The 20,300-nt window shown below is 40.2% G+C and overlaps 1 protein-coding gene across 1 annotated transcript in view; it reads left to right on the top strand.

Annotated features, from left to right (window-relative positions):
* Positions 1 to 4,533, top strand: part of LOC111965841 (follistatin-like 5) — a 250,919-nt gene extending 246,386 nt beyond the window's left edge. Inside the window, 1 exon segment of the mRNA XM_070444249.1 lies at positions 749 to 4,533. Within this exon segment, the coding sequence (XP_070300350.1) occupies positions 749 to 1,451 (703 nt within the window). The 3' untranslated portion in view covers positions 1,452 to 4,533.
* The last annotated feature ends 15,767 nt before the right edge of the window (positions 4,534 to 20,300 follow it).

Genomic DNA, 20,300 nt, shown 5'->3' with positions numbered 1-20,300 from the left:
GCCCCGCACTTTCTCCCTCCAGACTTTAAAGAGATAATTCTAATGTGTCATTATCACTATATAATTTTTTATGTATAATATAGTATTTTCAATGATTATTATGCACATTGAAATCTATTACTATGAAGCATAGGGCAGACAATTTCAACTCCGCATGCAGAGATTGCACATCTGAGTCGATAAGAAAATGGCCACTGATGTGAAATGTCTAGACCGTATCCACCCCGCTCTTCTTCTCAAACCAATCTAAAGGCCTTTTCTTTGAGGAACTGAGATATTGTAGCTAAGAGATTCACACACCCCTCTGTCAAAACTATTTAGTCCATTCAGAGTATAATAATAGGAGAGGTGGTGGAAATGGAAGGCCCTGTCACTGTTAAGATGTTCATGACAGCGTGAGCGAGGAAAATGTGCACCTATTCAATAGTCGTGAGGATAACAGACCTAGTACTTCTCGTGACAATCATAAATATAATTCTACTCTCCACAATTGTAAATGTACTGTAACTGTAGTCGTGGTGAAGTTTGCATTATTTCTAATCTAGTGTGACATCAGCAAGCATGTGCTAATGGATTCAATCCTGTAGGTATTTATTCATTCATTCATTCATTAATAAATAGGCATAAAATAAAATAACTTTTACACTTTTTTGTGTCGACCCTCTACAGTGTGTATAATTGTTTTATGTTTGCCACAAAAACTTGTGAACAAGTTTATTAACATTCAAAATGTCTTCTTTCTGTCTAGATTTGGAATCGTCCTCCACAGAAATGAACCGGCGCTCCACAAGATCGACCTGGAGACCACGTCGTCAGTGAAGAACATCAGCCTGCGCGAGTATAACTGCATCCCCAAGTCTCTGGCTTACTCCCACCTTGGCGGCTACTACTTTGTCAACTGCAGGCCTGATTCCACAGGCGCCACCCAACCCCAGCTCATCGTGGACAGTGTGACGGACTCTGTGATTGGACCCAACGGGGACGTCACCGGCACCCCGTATGTGTCCCCGGACGGTCACTACCTGGTCACGGTGGATGACCACGATGGCCTGATGAGGATCCAGCAGATCACGGTGCGCGGGGAGATTGGCAAGCCCTTCGACATCCACACCAACCTCCACCTGTCTGACGTGGCCTTCCAGCCGTCGTTCACCGAGGTTCACCAGTACAACATCTTTGGTACTTCGGGACGCCAAACGGACTCTCTGTACGTCGAGCTGAGCACAGGCAATGTGAAGATGATCAAGAGCCTGAAGGAGGCCACCAAGACTTCCGATTGGCCGTGGAGCAGTAGGAACCGCGTGATGACTGGCAGTGGACTTTTCGGACAGTACCTCATGACCCCGTCCAGGGAGTCTATCTTCATCCTGGATGGTCGTCTCAACAAGCTCAACTGCGAGATCACTGATGTCATCAAAGGCAATGTAGTGGCGTGGGTTGGCGAGTCGTAGGCCGGTCTGTGTTCAGACGCATCCTATGTTATTATTAAGGTAAAGTTGCAATGAATTTGGTTGCAGATATATCATTTATTGGGTGTGACGAAAAAAGTAAGACATTTTCAAAACCAGAATTGAGCGTTCAAAACCGTTTGGATGTTGGGACCTTCATTCCAAAAAATAGGGAGCGATTTGTTGGTGTTGTTTGCTAGCCGAGTTGAAATCTTGGCTTTCAACTGGGTGGTTCCACATGTAGTCAACATCAAGTTGCTCTCCAAGATCTTCTAGAGGATCTCTGTTAAAATTAGACAAATTATCTGCATATTAGACTTTTTTTGATTGCAAGTCTCACTTATTCAATTGGCTAGATGTTTTTCAATAATCACATCAACTGGCGTTTCTCTAAAACGAGGGAGAAAAGATTTCTAGATTGTCCTCCTTTGTTTCATTTACCCCCTTTCCCTCTTTTTTTCCTGTGCCTTGAAGGAAAACACTCCAAAAGAGGAATTAACCTAATTATTCTCGTTGCGGCTGCAGATTACACCTTTTTGTCTTTGACCCTCCTTCATGGTGAGAGATGCTCCAAAAATCCATGTTTTTCAAATTTTCTTTATCTCGGACTGACGTGGAGCCCATTCTGGGCTAATTAAAACAAGCTCTTGCTGAGATCCAGTCTCATTTCAAGTGGAGACAGAGAGATTGAGTTGTCCATTATGATGTAGTGCTGCTTGGTCACCGTTGATCTCAAAGAGTCATCAACAGAGCAAATGGTTTGAATTCTATTTCGTCCAACAACCCAAGTCTCAACGACAATGTTAATAAATGTATCCATCTTAATATTTGTGGGATAAATTAATTAAATTTTCCCACTTTGTGTCACAATGTCAGTGTGTGTATGTCAATTTGAAGAATACCCCTGGCCCAAAAGGAGTTATACTATATATGATATATATACTTGCATATTGTCAGTCAATTTTGGCAATGTGTAACAAATATTTAATATTACAATGAAAGAAAGATACATTTGTTTAGTTGGAAGTGGGCTTTTGTGGTTGTAGAGAATAGTGGGCCTTGAGCTGTATGAGTCTAATGAGTATACAATATATAGAGAGAGACAGTAAAGAGAGAATAGAGACAGTAGTGAGAGACCTTGGTGTATAAGCTTAAAATGCGAGTCACATTTCTTTTAAAATCTTACAAGGCAGAGCATAGTTGGATGAATCAGTTGTACCTATGAAACCTGACAAGTACGTGGCCCGTTGTGCTTAGGACACAAAATTGTTTCCTTGAAGTACACATTCTATGCATTTTCACCATAGCACTCTAACACAAACACAGTGAAGAATTTGTTAATCCAGTATTTTTTCGATTCTAATGTTGGACACTTGGTTGTCTTATGGACAGGCCTGTTTTATGTTCCAATTAATGAGACATTTAAAACATTTTGATGTTTTGTTTTATTTGGTCAATTCAATTTCAGTTCATTTAAATATTTTTTCCTTATCACATTTTGTTTGGTGTTGTCCCTTGATACCCATAGGACTGTACTGATTACCTCTGACTTTTCTTATTGTGTTCTTTATATAGAAGCAGAGTTGAATGAGTTCCTTAACATGGTAGGTTTCACAACTTTGAGGGCATTGTTCATTATTTCGAGTGTATACGCACCCTCCTTTTTAAAAATGAAAAGAGCACCATGGTCATCTCGCTATAGATGAGGTAAAGGAGTCAATGGAACGCAGACTGTTCCATTGACCAGATTGGCGCACATTCAATAAATCTGATTGAACAAAGTGGATATTCGTCAGAACCGTCATGATGTATGTATTGTAACAGGCCCACAATGTGCTTACTTATGTCCTATTTCAGGTTTAGAAGAAGAGACTGCTAAATGCTAACTCCCGTTCGTTGATGGTAGTCAAAGTTGTTTTTTAGCTGTAATGCAGTTGATTGGTGAGGATTACATTGACATGTGTAGGGGTTGACATCCATACAAGCATTATAATCCGATTTTTACTTCAACATAGTGTGAAATACACATTTAAACAATAGCCTAAATGTAGACTAATTTTGCTGGGGGGCAATGAGGYGACTCGGATCTTTCCCCCATTGCCCTTTCCCCCACTCATTTCCATGGCAATTTCATTGTTTGTTCGAGTTTCCTTGACCTCTTTACCGCATCTATCCTTGACCAAGTACATTTTGATGTCACCCACTGAAACGTTGTCATTTCCATTATAGCCATGTACTGTTTGTTGATTCATGTGGTCGTTATTTATGTAGAGAATACACGCTTGACATTTTACCTGAAAATAAAGTATATACCTTTCAAAATACCATATAAAATGCCAGAATYTCCTTTCTGTGGAAAATGTGTTTCAGCCCAACTATCAATGCCCTTGAAAAACCAAGTTCAACACAGTTCAGCCTCTTCAGTTCTGCTGCTCACATTTACACATTCAGCGAATATGAACATACAGTATCTTTCTCAAATATCTATTTGAAAGAGCTTGGAAAAGTAATTTCATTTGAATGACCCTTATATTGATTCAGCAGTTTTTGTCACTCTTATGAAACTAATTCCACACCCAATCTTGTCTGCTTGAGATTAAGGGAGACCCACACAATGTGTGTGCTCATACATAACTTCTTGATGGGCACTTCACATAAATATGATTTTATAAAAAATGCAATCATCATTAGATATTGCAATAGCTGAGTACATAGAGTTCTTAAAGGGGTGCTGAACTTCCTGATTTGGCCTCGCTTTTTGGCTTAGTCATTAAGAAATGCAGAGGCCATGGCTGAAGTCAAACAAGAGTTGTCTTGGAGGGGTGGTTTAATGTGGGTGTCTTGTGTGTGTTTGCCCGTGGTAAGCGTTTGTACATTCACTCTGCCAAAACAATACACAGTTATAGTCACTCACCCTTCTTTCAGCTACTGTGACAAAATTGTTTTGACTTTGGATATCCTAACTCTGGGGATAGTTAGGGAATTTCAATAAATTACACAATGTAAATGTGACAATATATTCATGTTGCACAACTTTTAATTGTCTCATTAAATGRTTTTAATATTTGCATATGAATTTCTACAATGTATAGTTGGTTGTGGTTTTTAAGTCATTGAAATGTGGAGCTATTGACATTTTTTTAATATTCTCCCATGTACATTATGTAATTTACTGATGGTCCCTAACTTGCCCCATATGGATATCAAATGTCAAACCAAATTGACCATGGGCATTAAGACAGGTTGGTGTGTAGCTGCTCTCCAAATTGAATATTACTTGGGTGCTGTCAGCGGTTGTCATGTGGGCAGGATTAAAATAAACCCAACCCAAGGAAAATGGTTACGATATCCTTAATTCCGTGACATAACATCCTATCATCTCGCAAATGTCTGTTTTGGACGAGACTGTCTTTATGACCCAAATTATCCTATTTACACTTTGTAGTCAATTTTGACACWAGAATAATGTTTATTGCTCATATTGATGCCACATAGGCCATTTTCAAAACAAGAAGTTGTTTTTTAGAGGCAGTCGCTCTTTAATTAAAAACGATGTTTAATAGTAGGCCAGACTTGCGATTGCATATGAAGCAAGTAACAATCAGAGTATGAGCACCGGAATGAACTGCAGTCAAATAGAGAAAGGGAATGTATTGGAAACAGAAGAACATTATTGTAATGGAGAGTGACTGCTGTAAATAGAGCCATTGTTTTTTTCCCCTCTCTTGCCCAGGAGTCCTGTACTACTAGTATTATGCCAGTCACTAACATTTATTTGAGATATTACGTTAGATACTACATTAAGAAGTACATAGTGTACCATCTAGCCCTACCCAATGGACAGCTAGCTTGCTCAGGGACATCCACGTTCGTCATATACAGTGCCTTCAGAAAATGTTCATACCCCTCTACCTATTCCACATCTTGTGGTGTTACAGCCTGAATTCAAATTGGATAAAAAATATAAAAAATCACCCATCTACAAACAATACCCCATCATGAACAAGTGAAAACATGTTTATAGATATTTTTTCWAATTGATTGAAAATGAAATAAGTGTATTCAATACATGTACATGGAATCATGGAACAATACATGAGTCAATACATGTTGGAATCACCTTTGGCAGCGATTACAGCTGTAAGTCGTTCTGGATAAGTCTCTAAGAGCTTTGCATACCTGGATTGTACAATATTTGCACATTATTATTTAAAAAATGCTTCAAGCTCTGTCAACTTGGTTGTTGATCATTGCTAGACAGCCATTTTCAAGTCATGTCATATATTTTCAATACGATTTTTGTCAAAACTGCAACAAGGCCACTTAAGAACATTCAATGTCGTCTTGGTAAGCAACTCCAGTGTATATTTGGCCTTGTGTTTTAGGATACTGTCCTGCTGAAAGGTACATTTTTCTCCCAGTGTTGGAAAACAAGGTTTTCCTCTAAGATTTGGCCTGTGTTTAGCTCCATTCCGTTTCTTTATACGTATAAAAAACAACTTCCTAGTCCTTGCCGATGACAAGYATACCCATACCCAAACAGGATGCATGTTTTGGAATATTTTTATTCAAGTTTCAATGTCATACGCACAAGTACAGTGACATGACTTTCTAAACCTAACAATGCAGTAATCAGTAAGAATGAAACAGTAAAAATAAAAGGTAGAACAACAACACACGAGAAATAAAAATATAAATAAGAAGAACACGAGAAAGTAAGTAAGCATACTATATACAGGGTCAGTCAGTACCATATTTACAATGTACAGGAATACTTGAGTCATAGAGGTAGATACAGTGCATTCAGAAAGTATTCAGCCACCTTCWCTTTTTCACACATTTTGTTACGTTACTGCCTTATTCTAAAATCGATTAAATTGTGTTTTTCCCTCATCAATCTACACACAGTACCCCATAACGACAAAAATATATATATTGTTTACAAATGTATTAAAAAAAAATGATATCACATTTCCATAATTATTCAGACCCTTTACTCAGTACTTTGTTGAAGCATGTTTGGCAGCGATTACAGCCTTGAGTCTTCTTGGGTATAACACTACAAGCTTGGCACACCTGTATTTGGATAGTTCCTCCTATTATTCTCTGCAGATCCACTCAAACTATATCAGGTTGGATGGGGAGCGTCACAGCACAGATTTTTTCAGGTCTCTCCAGAGATGTTYGATCGGGCTCTGGCTGGGCCACTCCTGCGTTGTCTTGGCTGTGTGTTTAGGGTAGTTGTCCTGTTGGAAGGTGAACCTTTGCCACAGTCTGATGTCCTGAGCKCTCTGGTGCACGTTTTCATCAAGGATCTCTCTGTACTTTGCTGCGTCCATCTTTCCCTCGATCCTGACTAGTCTCCCAGTCCCTGCAGCTGAAAACATCCCCACAGCATGATGCTAGCCCCACCATGCTTCACCATATSGATGGTATTGGCCAGGTGATGAGCAGTGGTTTCCTCCAGGCGTGACTCTTGTTATTCAGGCCAAAGAGTTCACTCATGGTTTCATCAGACCAGAGAATCTTGTTTCTCGTGGTCTGAGAGTCCTTTAGGTGCCTTTTGGCAAACTCCAAGCGGGTTGTCATGTGYCTTTTACTGAAGAGTGGCTTCTGTCTAGCCACTCTACCATAAAGGCCTGATTGGTAGAGTGCTACAGTGATGGTTGTCTTTSTGGAAGGTTATCCCATCTCCACAGAGAAACTCTGGAGCTCTGTCAGAGTGACCATCGGGTTYTTGGTCACCTCCCAGACRAAGACCTTCTCCCCCAATTGCTCAGTTTGGCCAGGCGGCCAGCTCTAGGAAGAGTCTTGGTGGTTCCAAACTTCTTCTATTTAAGAATGATGGAGGCCMCTGTATTCCTGGGGACCTTCAATGTGGCAGACATTTTTGGGTATCCTTCCCCAGATCTGTGCCTCGACACAATCCTGTCTCGGAGCTCTACTAACAATTCCTTCGACCTCATGGCTTGGTTTTTGCTCTGACATGCACTGTCAACTGTGGGACCTTATATAGACAGGTGTGTGACTTTCCAAATCATGTCCAATGAATTGAATTTACAAAAGATATACTCCAAACAGGTTGTAAAAACAATTCAAAGATGATCAATGGAAACAGGATGCAYCTGATCTCAATTTCAAGTCTCAGAGCAAAGGGTCAGAATACAGTTTTTTATTTTTAGTACATTTGCAAAAATTTCTAAAAATGTGTTTTCGCTTTGTCATCATGTGTTATTGTGTGTAGATTGATAAGGGGAAAAAAACAATTTTATACATTTTAGAATAAGGCAATAGTGTAACAAAATGTGCAATAGTGAAGCGGTCTGAATACTTTCCGAATGCACTGTATGTATAGGGGTAAGGTGACTAGGCATCAAGATATATGATAAAAAGAGTGACAGCAGCGTATTTGATGATTGTATGTGTGTGTGTAGAGTCATTATAAATGAATGTGCATATTATGTGTGAGCACATGATGAAATGAGTGTTTGTGTGTGTGTTGGAGTGTCATTGTGCATGAGTGTGTAGGGACCTGTGAGTGTGCACAGAGACAATGCAAAATAAAAAATAAAATGCAAGGGTCAACTCAGATTGTCCGTGTAGCCATTTTGTTAGCTRATAACTTCAGTGAACAAAAATATGAACGCAGTTCATATAAGGAAACAGTCAATTGAAATAAATTCAATTGGCMCTAATCTATGGATTTCACATGACTGGGAATACAGATATGCATCTGTTGGTCACATATACCTTTACAATTCCAGTGGGTCAGAAGTTTACATACACTAAGTTGACTGTACCTTTAAACAGCTTGGAAAATTCCAGAAAACGAAGCTTTAGAAGCTTCTGATAGGCTAATTGACATCATTTGAGTCAATTGGAGGTGTACCTGTGGATGTATTCAAACTCAGTGCCTCTTTGCTTGACATCATGGGAAAATCAAAAGAAATCAWCCAAGACCTCAGAAAAACAWCTCCACAAGTCTGGTTCATCCTTGGGAGCAATTTCCAAACACCTGAAGGTACCACGTTCATCTGTACAAACAATAGTACGCAAGTATAAACACCATGGGACCACACTGCCGTCATACCGCTCAGGAAGGAGATGTGTTCTGTCTCCTTGAGATGAACATACTTTGGCGCGAAAAGTGCAAATCAATCCCAGAACAACAGCAAAGGACCTTGTGAAGATGCTGGAGGAAACAGGTACAAAAGTATCTATATCCACAGTAAAACRAGTCCTATATCGACATAACCTGAAAGGCCGCACAGCAAGGAAGAAGCCACTGCTACAAAACCGCCATAAAAAAGCCAGATTACGGTTTGCAACTGCACATGGGGACAAAGATCGTACTTTTTGGAGAAATGTCCTCTGGTCTGATGAAACAGAAATAGAACTGTTTGGCCATAATGACCATCGTTATGTTTGGAGGAAAAAGGGAGATGCTTGCAAGCCCGAAGAACACGCCGAAGAACACCATCCCAACCGTGAAGCACGGGGGTGGCAGCATCATGTTGTGGGGGTGCTTTGATGCAGGAGGGACTAGTGCACTTCACAAAATAGATGGCATCATGAGGTAGGAAAATKATGTGGATATATTGAAGCAACATCTGTAGACATCAGTCAAGAAGTTAAAGTTGGTCGCACACAGAGTGAGTCCATACAACTGATTAAGTGACTTGTTAAGCACATTTTTACTCCTGAACTTGTTTAGGCTTGTCATAACAAAGGGGTTGAATACTTATTGACTCAAGATGTCAGCTTTTCCTTTTAAATTAATTTGTAACAAAATTCTAAAAACATAATTCCACTTTGACATTATGGGGTATTATGTGTAGGCCAGTGACACAAAATGTAAATTTAATGAATTTTAAATTCATGCCGTAAAACAGCAAATAGTGAAAAAAGTAAATGGGCGTGACTTTCAGAAAGCACTGTAGGTCACACTGACGTTTAAAGCCATTCCGAGGAGTTTCGCAGCCTAGCTTCAGTTTGTACACCATCCGCTGAGGTTTTCCCTACTGATCCGTAGTGATTAGGCAAGTCCGTGCCTCTCTCATGAAAGACCGGCGCCCGTTGCCGCCGCTACAATACCCCCTTCACCCAGCTGATGAGCCCCAGCTTGTTATTCCCGCCAGACCGATTTTGCATTCCGCTATAACTCGGGTCTCCTTTACTCCATCTCTTTATTAGACTGATACATTACATTAATAGCCTCCTTTGCTCCATCCCTTTAATAAAAATGCCAGGAGAATACATGACTCCTGCAGGCAAAAACAAGGCGGCTGGCAGTGCCTTAGTTATCTATTGTCAAGCCCTTCATCTTCCAGTGCATTGCCACGTGGGGGGACCTCTTCCCCCCACTCCCCAGTTCACCTCCAAGAGTCAAATTATGTATTCCCCTGTAACGACTTCCGCCGAAGTCGGCCCTTCTCCTTGTTCGGGTGGTGTTCGGCGGTCGACGTCACCGGCTTTCTAGTCACCACCGATCCATTTTTCAGTTTTGTTTTGTTTAGTCTGTATTACACACACCTGGTTTCAATTCCCCTATCATGTTCCCTATTTAACCCTCTGGCATACATTTCTGTTCTGTCCGTGATTGTTTGTTTCGTTAGTGGTTGTTGTTGGTGCATGTGTGTTTGTTATATTCCCTATGAGGAATTTTTGCKTGTATTTTGAGTAAACGCCGTTGTTTTGCTCAACACCTGTGTCCTGCGCTTGACTCCGCTACATCTCTGCACACAAACCCTGACATCCCCAATCCTTTCTCCATTTACGGACTAGCCCTTTAACCATGTTCCAGGCCCGGGCACTGGTAATGCCTCAGTTCTCAGTCCATCCCGCATTCAGCTGATGACTGATCGAGGTCGCCATTTGTTCTCCTTTGTACCAGATGTGGATACTCATCATGCATTCTACCTTGTCTCCACCAGTCCCCTCTCTGACTTCAGTCCCCCAGCTTTAACACTCTTACCTCTCTGAATGTCTGAATGGAATCAACAGCGTTCACTGGATCCTTTCTGCACTGATTGGGTGTAAGGGTTGTTTGGTGTAGGATAAAATCAACATAAAAATTCATTGGTTCCTGGTTAATAAATTGATGTTCATATTGATTGATCAATTTCAGCAATATAACATCATCCGTTGTGTTCAAAATTGGGAGCCAGTATGTGTAGTGTGAAACCTACTAAAGAGAACGATAGTCAACAGGGAGCACCCATTGTCACCTTAACTGGCTGTGAGAACACTCCCTTTAGTTTTCCCTCAAAGTCATTGGAAAGACTCTGTGATGCTGGAAGGATGTGACAGATAGCAGCCAGAGCCCTGAGTGTGTGATAAGATGGTGGCGGCGTCACACCTTGTCCCCTTTGGTCCCAGTTGTCATGCTGAGGCTGCTGTGATCAGCCGGGCATGACACCAGGGCCGCGCTAGGCGACTGAACACACATCAATGACAACGGGATGCATACACAGCCACCTTCTCCTGCCTCTGAGAAGCACTGGAGCGATGCTGCAAGAGATAAAGAAGCCAAGCATTCTACTACAACCAACCAAATTCAATCATTCTGCTCTTTGTTTACCTGACACTACATGTTTTTAAAATGGCGGTGAATGGATTCTTCTCAAGGGTCAGATTATGTCATATATTATACATTTATGTAGATATCAACAAACATTGCGTCAGGTTGCAGTGGGTCCCTGACAAATTTAATACTGACATGAACACGTCTCCCTTGGGAAAGAGTTCTTCTGATCTCAATGGGACTTCCTGGTTAAATAAAGGTTAACTAAAACAGTACGTCTTTTGATAACGCTAGACTCTTATAATAATAATTCAATCAGTGATAAATAGAGATAACTGRGATAAATAGAGATAACTGGCATAATGGCTTGAGAGAGGTGCAGGTGTCTGTGCATCGGCCATTGCTCATCTCTGTCTGGGCATTGAGCAACAAACCCAGCACCGTGTTAACTGTGCCACAAATCAAGAAGGCCTCGTTTGTGCTGGAACATGGGACCACAATTCGTAGTACAGGCACAGCAATGGGCGCAGACATGTATCCTAGCCAGGCAGTCATCAATTGGAAAATATCCCTCTTGCTTGCTGCCACTGGAGTGGATGTTTGCAGATGTGGAGGAGATGTGCTGCCAGTCTTACGGGTTGCCAGATGTGGAGGAGATGCATCCACCCCCCTGGGAGGCTCTAGCAGAGACAGAAGGAAAACATCCTGCAGCTTCCTCACAGAGGCAGACTGGGGCCCACACTGGCAACTGCGCACACACACACATACACACACAYGCACACCGACACCCCCAAAGGGCCAGTTGGATGGCTGGAACACTACAGAGKGAGTGAGCCATCTGGTTAGGCATGAGTAAGAGCCTAATATGACGTACCTGACTGAATAGCAAAGGGAACACAAAACCTGAGTGGTTATTTATTGTCTTACTAGCTACCATTGGCAATAATCAATCAAAACTAGTCCTATATTGATTGGCGTTGTGAATGAATAGAGAAAAAATAAAGGTACAAATATTGCGAGGGCAAAATGGGTAGTGACAGAATGACATTTGATTGTGTGATAAAGGAATAAATTGGGGATTAATAAAGTAACATTCAGCCCGACAAAGCCATCAGATTACTTCTGTTTTGTTTGCATTGGTAACAAGTTTCTTTATCTCCCTGAAGTCTCCTCACCAAGAAAAGCCTCCACTGCAAAGAGAATAGAATATTACTTATTTTTACGATGTCTCAACATACGTTTGTTTTTGTTGTGGTTAGAAATATAATTTGCATCTGAGACTATGGTCTATATACTGTTGAGTTGGGAAATCCAATACAATGGAGCTAGCAAGCTTATACACTGAGTATACAAAACATTAAAAACACCTTCCTAATATTGAGTTGCAGCCCCTTTTCCCTCAGAACAGCCTCAATTAATCAGGGMATGGACTCTACAAGGTGTCGAAAGCATTCCACAGGGATGCTGGCCCATGTCGACTCCAATGCTTCCCACAGTTGTGTCAAGTTGGCTGGATGTCCTTTGGGTGGTGGACCATTGACACACACGGGAAACTGTTGAGCATGAAAAAGCCAGCAGCGTTGCAGTTCTTGACACAAACCGATGCGCCTGGCACCTACTACCATACCGCGTTCAAAGGCATTACATTTTTTGTCTTTCTTGTTCACCCTCTGAATGGCACATACATAATCCACGTCTCAATTGCCTCAATGTTTTTAAAATCCTTCTTTAACCTTTCTAGCTCAGGGGTCCTGCTAGCAGAACACCCACAACATTCCACTGAAAAGCAGCGCGCAATTAAAAATATTTTTTAGAAATATTTAACTTTCACACATTAACAAGTCCAATACAGCAAATGAAAGATAAACATCTTGTTAATCTACCCATGGTGTCCGATTCAAAAATGAATTTACAGTGAAAGCAAACATATGATTATGTTAGGTCAGAGCCAAGCACAAAACACACACAGCATTTTTCAGCCAACAATAGGAATTAGAAAAAGCAGAAATATAGTTAAAATGAATCACTAACCTTTGATTATCTTCATCAGATGACAGTCATAGACATCATGTTATACATGTATTGTGTGTTTTGTCGATAATGTGCCTATATATATTAAAACAAAATCTCAGTTTACATTGGCGCGTTACGTGCAGTAATGTTTTGATTCCAAAACATCCAGTGATTTTGCAGAAATACTCATAATAAACATTGATAAAAGATGCAAGTGTTATTCACAGAATTAAAGATAAACTTATCCTCTATGCAACCGCTGTGTCAGATTTAAAAAAAAACTTTACGGAAAAAGAATAATCTGAGAACGGCGCTCAGAGCACAATCCAGCCAAAGAAATAGCCGCCATTTTGGCGGTCAACAGAAGCTACAAAAACACTATAAATATTCACTTACCTTCGAATAACTTCATCAGAGCACTCCTAGGATCCAGTTCGGACAATAAATGACTGATTTGTTCCATAAAGTCCATCATTTAGCCACTTGTTGTTAGCATGTTCAGCCCAGTAATCCATTTTCATGACGCACGAGCAATCCCTCCAGACAAAAACTCAAAAAGTTCCGTTACAGGTCATAGAAACAAGTCAAATGATGTATGCAATCCATATTTAGGATGTTTTTAACATTAATCRTCAATAAGGATCCAACCGGAGAATTTCATTGTCTGAAGAAAGAGCATTGGAACGAGAGCACTTTCTCTCGTGAGCGCGCACAATGAGACCGAGAATTTCTCCAGACCACTCAGTAAAATAGCTCCTATGAGCCCCTCCTTTATAGTAGAATCATATAACCAGGATCTAAAGAYGGTGACTTCTAGTGGAAGCCCTAGGAAGTGTTTGCTCATCCATAACTAAAAGGGATATCATTTGGCACTGTTTTGAAAATCGASTTCTCACTTCCTGTTTGGATTTCTTCTCAGGTTTTTGTCTGCCATATGAGTTCTGTTATACTTACAGACATAATATGCATGTATTACCTTCTGKGACAGAGTAGGAGGAAATTCAGTTTGGGCATGCAATTCGTCCAAAGTGAAAATGCTGCCCCCTGTCCCGAAGAAGTTTTAAGCTGTCTCCTCCCCTTCGTCTACTGATTGAAATGGATTTAACAGGTGATATCAATAAAGGATTATAGCTTTCACCTGGATTTACCTGGTCAGTCTATGTCATGGAAAGAGCAGTGCTACAGGCATTCATAATGTTTTGTACACTCAGTGTATTTCCCCCAATAACCCTGTCCCACCAGAATGCCTGTAACACTTTTCCACACAAATCCCACTGGGCACACCACATCATTTCAATGTTGAGAATTGGGTAATATTTAATTGATACCTTGATCAATGAGATTACAACCTATTTTCACCCACTAAAAAAGACAGACAAAAATATGTTGAATTCCCAATGTGTTATCACTATGCGATAAACCATCTTTTTTTAAATATTTATAATTTATTTCACCTTTATTTAACCAGGTAGGCTAGTTGAGAACAAGTTCTCATTTGCAACTGCGACCTGGCCAAGATAAAGCAAAGCAGTTCGACACATACAACACAGAGTTACACATTGAATAACCACCATGCAATAAATAATACAGTAAGAAAATCTATATACAGCATGTGCAAATGAGGTAGGATTAGAGAGGTAAGGCAATAAATAGGCTATGGTGGTGAAGTAATTACAATATAGCAATTAAACACTGGAATGGTAGGATKTGCAGAGGATGAATGTGCAAGTTGAGATACTGGGGTGCAAAGGAGCAAGATAAATAAATAAATACAGTATGGGGATGAGGTAGATTGGATGGGCTATTTACAGATGAGCAATGTACAGGTCCAGTGATCTGTGAGCTGCTCTGACAGCTGGTGCTTAAAGCTAGTGAGGGAGGTAAGAGTCTCCTGCTTCAGAGATTTTTGCAGTTCATTCCAGTCATTGGCAGCAGAGAACTGGAAGGAGAGGCGGCCAAAGGAAGAATTGGATTTGGGGGTGACCAGTGAGATATACCTGCTGGAGCGCGTGCCACCTGTCAGGTGGATGGATTATATTGGCAAAAGAKAAATGCTCACTAAAATGTAAACAACTTTGTGCACAACATTTTATAGAAATTAGCTTTTTGTGCRTATGGAACATTTCTGGGATATTTTATTTCAGCTCATGAAACATGGGACCAACACTTTACATTTTGCGTTTCTATTTATGTTCAGTGTAATAGCGCAACCAAATGACCTGGATTGCAATTGAGATTATTTAAGTACATGGTGCAAATTATCGATTCCGTTTGATATTCTGCACAGATTATTATAGCAATTGTGAAGCTCTCCACAGACCTGCGACCTTTGTATGCTATCTTGAACATGSCCGCTTTCTATGATTACATAAGAAGACATTTATTTTTACAGTAACCTCAATGTGTGGCCATGGATGTGGTACTCATTTTAGTAGAATAAATAGCAGGTGTGCAATAATAAATAGTGGCTACTTCTCACAGAGTTTTGAATTGTCAAGAGGAGTTAAACAAGGGTGTCCGCTGTCACCATATGTGTTCRTTATAGATATTAAAATCAGATCAAATATCAACATTAGAGATTAGAAATCCAAGGCTTGAAAACAAAGGTGTCCATGTATGCTGATGACTCAAGTCCGCAAGCTAGATCCCTGCATTGTCTCATTGAAGATCTAGATAACTTTTCTGGACTCTGTGTAGTAAAACCTAATTATTATGTGTGTACCATATACCATATTATGTATTGGATCTTGTACATTACCATGCAGGTTACCTATAAAATGGGCTGATGGTGAAGTARACATACTTTACTTGGTATTCATATCACAAAATATATAAATGAGCTCTCCACAATGATTTTCAATAGAAAACTAATAAAAATAGACCAGATCCTGCAACCATGGTGAAGTAAATACCTGTCTATTTTGGGAAAAATTACACTGATTAACTCCTTAGTCATATCTCAGTTTACTCACTTACTTATGGCGCTGCCTACTCCTGATTATTCGTTTTTCAAATCATATGAGCAAAATTCTTTTGACTTTATCTGGGATTCTAAACCAGACAAGATAAAGCGTGCCTAKCAGGGTAGGTTGAAGTTGTTTAATATAAAAGCACTAAACCTAAAATATTCACTTATACAAAAGTTTTACTTGAACCCAAAATGGTTCTCAAGTAGATTACTAAGAACAGCTCATCCATTGTTTAAAAATTGCCTTTTTGCCTTTGYACAGATTGCAATGTCTCACTTTCGATTAATTGAAAATGAAACCTTTTTCAAAGTATTTCTCTTTTTCAAACAGGCATTGCAGAGCTGGTTAAAATTCAATTTTCACCCCCCTGGAAAGATAGAACAAATATTACAACAAATATTATGGTTGAACTCAAATGTGCTGGTTGATAAAAGTTTAAATATGTGTAAAAAGGGTATTCTGTTTTTAAATTATGTTGTTAATTGGAATGGTAGAGTTATGTCTTTTATCAGAATTGTATGGGAAGGTATGCTCAATCCAAGATTACAACCAATTGATTACAGCGTTACCTCAAAAATGGAGGAGCCAGGTGACATCAATAGGAGGTAGGGAACTGGTCTGTCTGCCCAATATAAAAGATATAAACTGGCTGAGGAATAAAAATAGCATAAATAGGAAAGTATACYAATTTCATTTGAGGACCAGGATGTTAACAGCTGTGTCATACAGATTGCAAAATAGCTGGGAATAGATTTTTGATGTACCGATTCAATAGCACAGGGTGTAGGAGTTGATATATAGAACGACTCAAGATTCAAGTATTCATGCTTTTCAGCTAAAACTATTGTATAGAATTCTTGCCACGAACAAAATGTTGAATATTTGGGGCATACAATCATTGCAGCTCTGCAGATTTTGTTGTGATGATACAGAATCAATAGACCATTTGTTCTGGTATTGCCCTCAAGTGGCCTGTTTCTGGTCTCAGGTTCAGGAATGGCTGAAAAGCATAAAAAATAATTTAAAATTGACCCTAGAAACAGAGACCTGGCCAGTTAATTACTAATATACTAATACTCGTAGTAAAAGTATTTATCTTCAACTCACAATCTGTGGATTCTATTAGATTAGATAGATTCAAATTGTATGTTAAACATCACAGCATAGTTGAAAGAGATCTGGTGCGTAAAAATCGGAAGAGGGTGGCCAGCAAAGATAGGTGGGATGGGCTGAGGGAAGCTGAGGGTTGGGATGGGGGACTGGAGACAAGTGGGAGTGGTGATGCTGGGGCGGGGGATAGATGATGGTCAAATAAAAGTCGAAATAAAGTCATAATATACAGAAAAATAATGTTTGAATGACACTGAGGGGGGGGGGGGGGGGGGGGGACTCGGATGATTGAGGTGCAGCTCTCGGGGAACTGTGGGTGATTGTGGGGGTGGGTGGCCTGGCAGTTGGGAGCTTGGGCCGGTGGCCGATAATTGGCTGGTCGGGTCTCAGTTTTGACCTGGTGGGAGGGAGACCTGTCGACGTGGCCTTGGGCAGGGTGTTGACCCTGGTTGCTTCTGTGGGTCGATCTGGATGGCAGTCTGTTAGATGATGAATGTAATGTAAATGTTGAGCGGCTTCAATGCAGGTAGATTTGTATGTTTTATATTCAATACAAAAAATACTCTTACATTAGTTTGTAAAATAGCCTTTACATTAGGCTATTTACTGTCTTACAAAAATTATATTGAATTATGTTTAGTTGACAACCACAACCAAATCAACATTTGAAAGAGATCTGTGCCACTGAGTCTGTCTATAATTCCAGTTTTTCTACAAATGAATAATTGATATGTAGAATCCATGTCTCCATTTCAACCAAAAATATATTATTGTTTGAACTTGTAGATTCCATTTGAAATCAACCAGATCTTGAAGCCCTAGCCTATTGTATTGTCTATTTTTWGTTGAATTCTGAGTTGAATTGAAACAATTGATGACTTCCCAAATGCTATATAGACCTAACTAGCATCCTTGATGATATATGTCTTATAAAGTATGGTTAATTTAATTTGCTCAGTTACATCCTACCCTTTGGAATGACTTTGATAGCAACAATGAATCTATTAAGTGGTTGTGGGGATTTCTCAACAATTATGTTCACAATAGCACATTTATAATAGTCGGTGGGGATTTCTTTAAAAATGTTCTCACGATAGCACATTGGTAATAGTTGGTGACAAATATCAAAGCAGKGCTTGGGTAAAACTCTGGACAGGAGACCAAAGGGACAGCTGTTTGATAGATCAAGTTTCAAGTAGGAGGTGCTGCCCAGCCTATAGTGTTTTTCTTATAGTGGATATTACACTGAAGATCTGACGTTGTTTCAAAGGTACAAATTCAACGTATTTTAAACAAGGTTTGTCAATGTTTTAAACTGTTTACCATGATGACATAATCCTGTGCTTGAAATTTCACCTTCAAAACAACAGTTTAGTKGATGACTTTCTTCATATGCAACGTATTTTTTCCACATAGATTCCTTGTCACAATACGTTGACAAATGATGTTGAAACAATGTTGATTCATCCTTTTGGTGCCCAGTCTACCCATGACCCTCGGTCAAATGCAGTCCTTTCTTGGGACTCTTCTGTTTTCTATATACCCTACTCCCTCCCTTCCTTACTGCAGGGTCTCCGCCCTACCTTTCCTTACTGTAGGGTTTTCTCCCTACCTTTCCTTACTGCAGGGTGTCCTCCCTACCTTACTGCAGAGTTTCCTCCCTACCTTTCCTTACTACAGGGTTTCCTCCCAACCTTTCCTTACTGCAGGGTTTCCTCCCTACCTTTCCTTACTGCAGGGTTTCCTCCCTACCTTAATGTAAGGTTTCCCACCTACCTTTCCGTAATGCATGGTTTTAATGTAAGAACACACAAATAATGGATCAGAAATATCCCTATACATTGGTAAAATGCATTTCTCTGTTCAGCATTCTAAACATGGTGTCTTGCAGGCAATAAATTACAGAAGCACTATTTTGGCAATCAATTAGTGAAGCATGACAAAAGATGGTTAATTGGCATTTAGCAAATCTAGCCAAAACAGATACATCAGCATTTTGTAAGATATTGTTTTGTAGTTATTAGCATCTTCCTGACATTTCCATTATCATATCAGACAGATACGGTTGACTGACTATTAAAGTGACATATCCACGTGATTTAACAATTAGTCCATCCTTGTCAGACCTACAGGCATTCAAAGGCTATGTTATAGCTCAGTTCCACAAACTGTGTTTCAATAGCATGTACACTGCATTTGGAAAGTATTCTGAAACCTTGACTTTTTCTATATTTTGTTATGTTATTATTATTTTAAAATGGATTAAATAGTTTTTTCCCCATCAGTCTACACACAATACCTCATAATGACAAAGCAAAAACAGGTTGTTACATTTTTTGAAAATGTCTAAAATAAAATAAAAATTGAAATATCACACTTACATAAGTATTCAGACCCTTTACTCAGAACTTTGTTGAAGCACCTTTGRCAGTCATTAGAGCCTCGAGTTGTCTTGGGTATGATGCTACAAGCTTGGCACACCTGTATTTGGGGAGTTTCTAACATTCTTCTCTGCAGATCCTCTCAAGCTCTGTCAGGATTGGATGGGGAGCGTCGCTGCACAGCTATTTTTAGGTCTCTCCAGAGATGTTYGATCGGGTTCAAGTCCGGGTTCTGGCTGGGCCACTCAAGGACATTCAGAGACTTGTCCCGAAGCCAMTCCTGCATTGTCTTGGCTGTGTGCTTAGAGTAGTTGTCCAGTTGGAAGGTGAACCTTCACCCCRGTCTGAGGTCCTGAGTGCTCTGGAGCAGGTTTTCATCRAGGATCTTTCTGTACTTTKCTCCGTGCATCTTTCCCTCGATCCTGACTAGTCTCCCAGTCCCTGCTGCTAATAAACATCCCCACRRCATGATACTGCCACCACCATGCTTCACCATAGGGATGGTGCCAAGTTTCATTCAGACCTGACGCTTGGAATTCAGGCCAAAGAGTTCACGCTTGGTTTCATCAGACCAGAGAATCTTGTTTCTTATGGTCTGAGAGTCCTTCARGTGCCTTTTGGCAAACTCCAAGCGGGCTGTCATGTGCCTTTTACTGAAGCATGGCTTCTGTCTGGCAACTCTAACATAAAAGCCTGATTGGTGGAGTACTACAGAGATGGTTGTCCTTCTGGAATGTTCTCCCATCTCGACAGAGGAACTCTGGAGCTCTGTCAGAGTGACCATCGGGGTTCTTGGTCACCTCCCTGACCAAGGTACTTCTCCGTTTGCTCAGTTTGTCCGGGCGGCCAGCTCTAG

This window comes from Salvelinus sp. IW2-2015, linkage group LG6.2, assembly GCF_002910315.2.
Source record: "Salvelinus sp. IW2-2015 linkage group LG6.2, ASM291031v2, whole genome shotgun sequence".
NCBI classification, from domain to species: domain Eukaryota; kingdom Metazoa; phylum Chordata; class Actinopteri; order Salmoniformes; family Salmonidae; genus Salvelinus; species Salvelinus sp. IW2-2015.
This window is presented reverse-complemented; position numbering and strand designations above follow the sequence as displayed.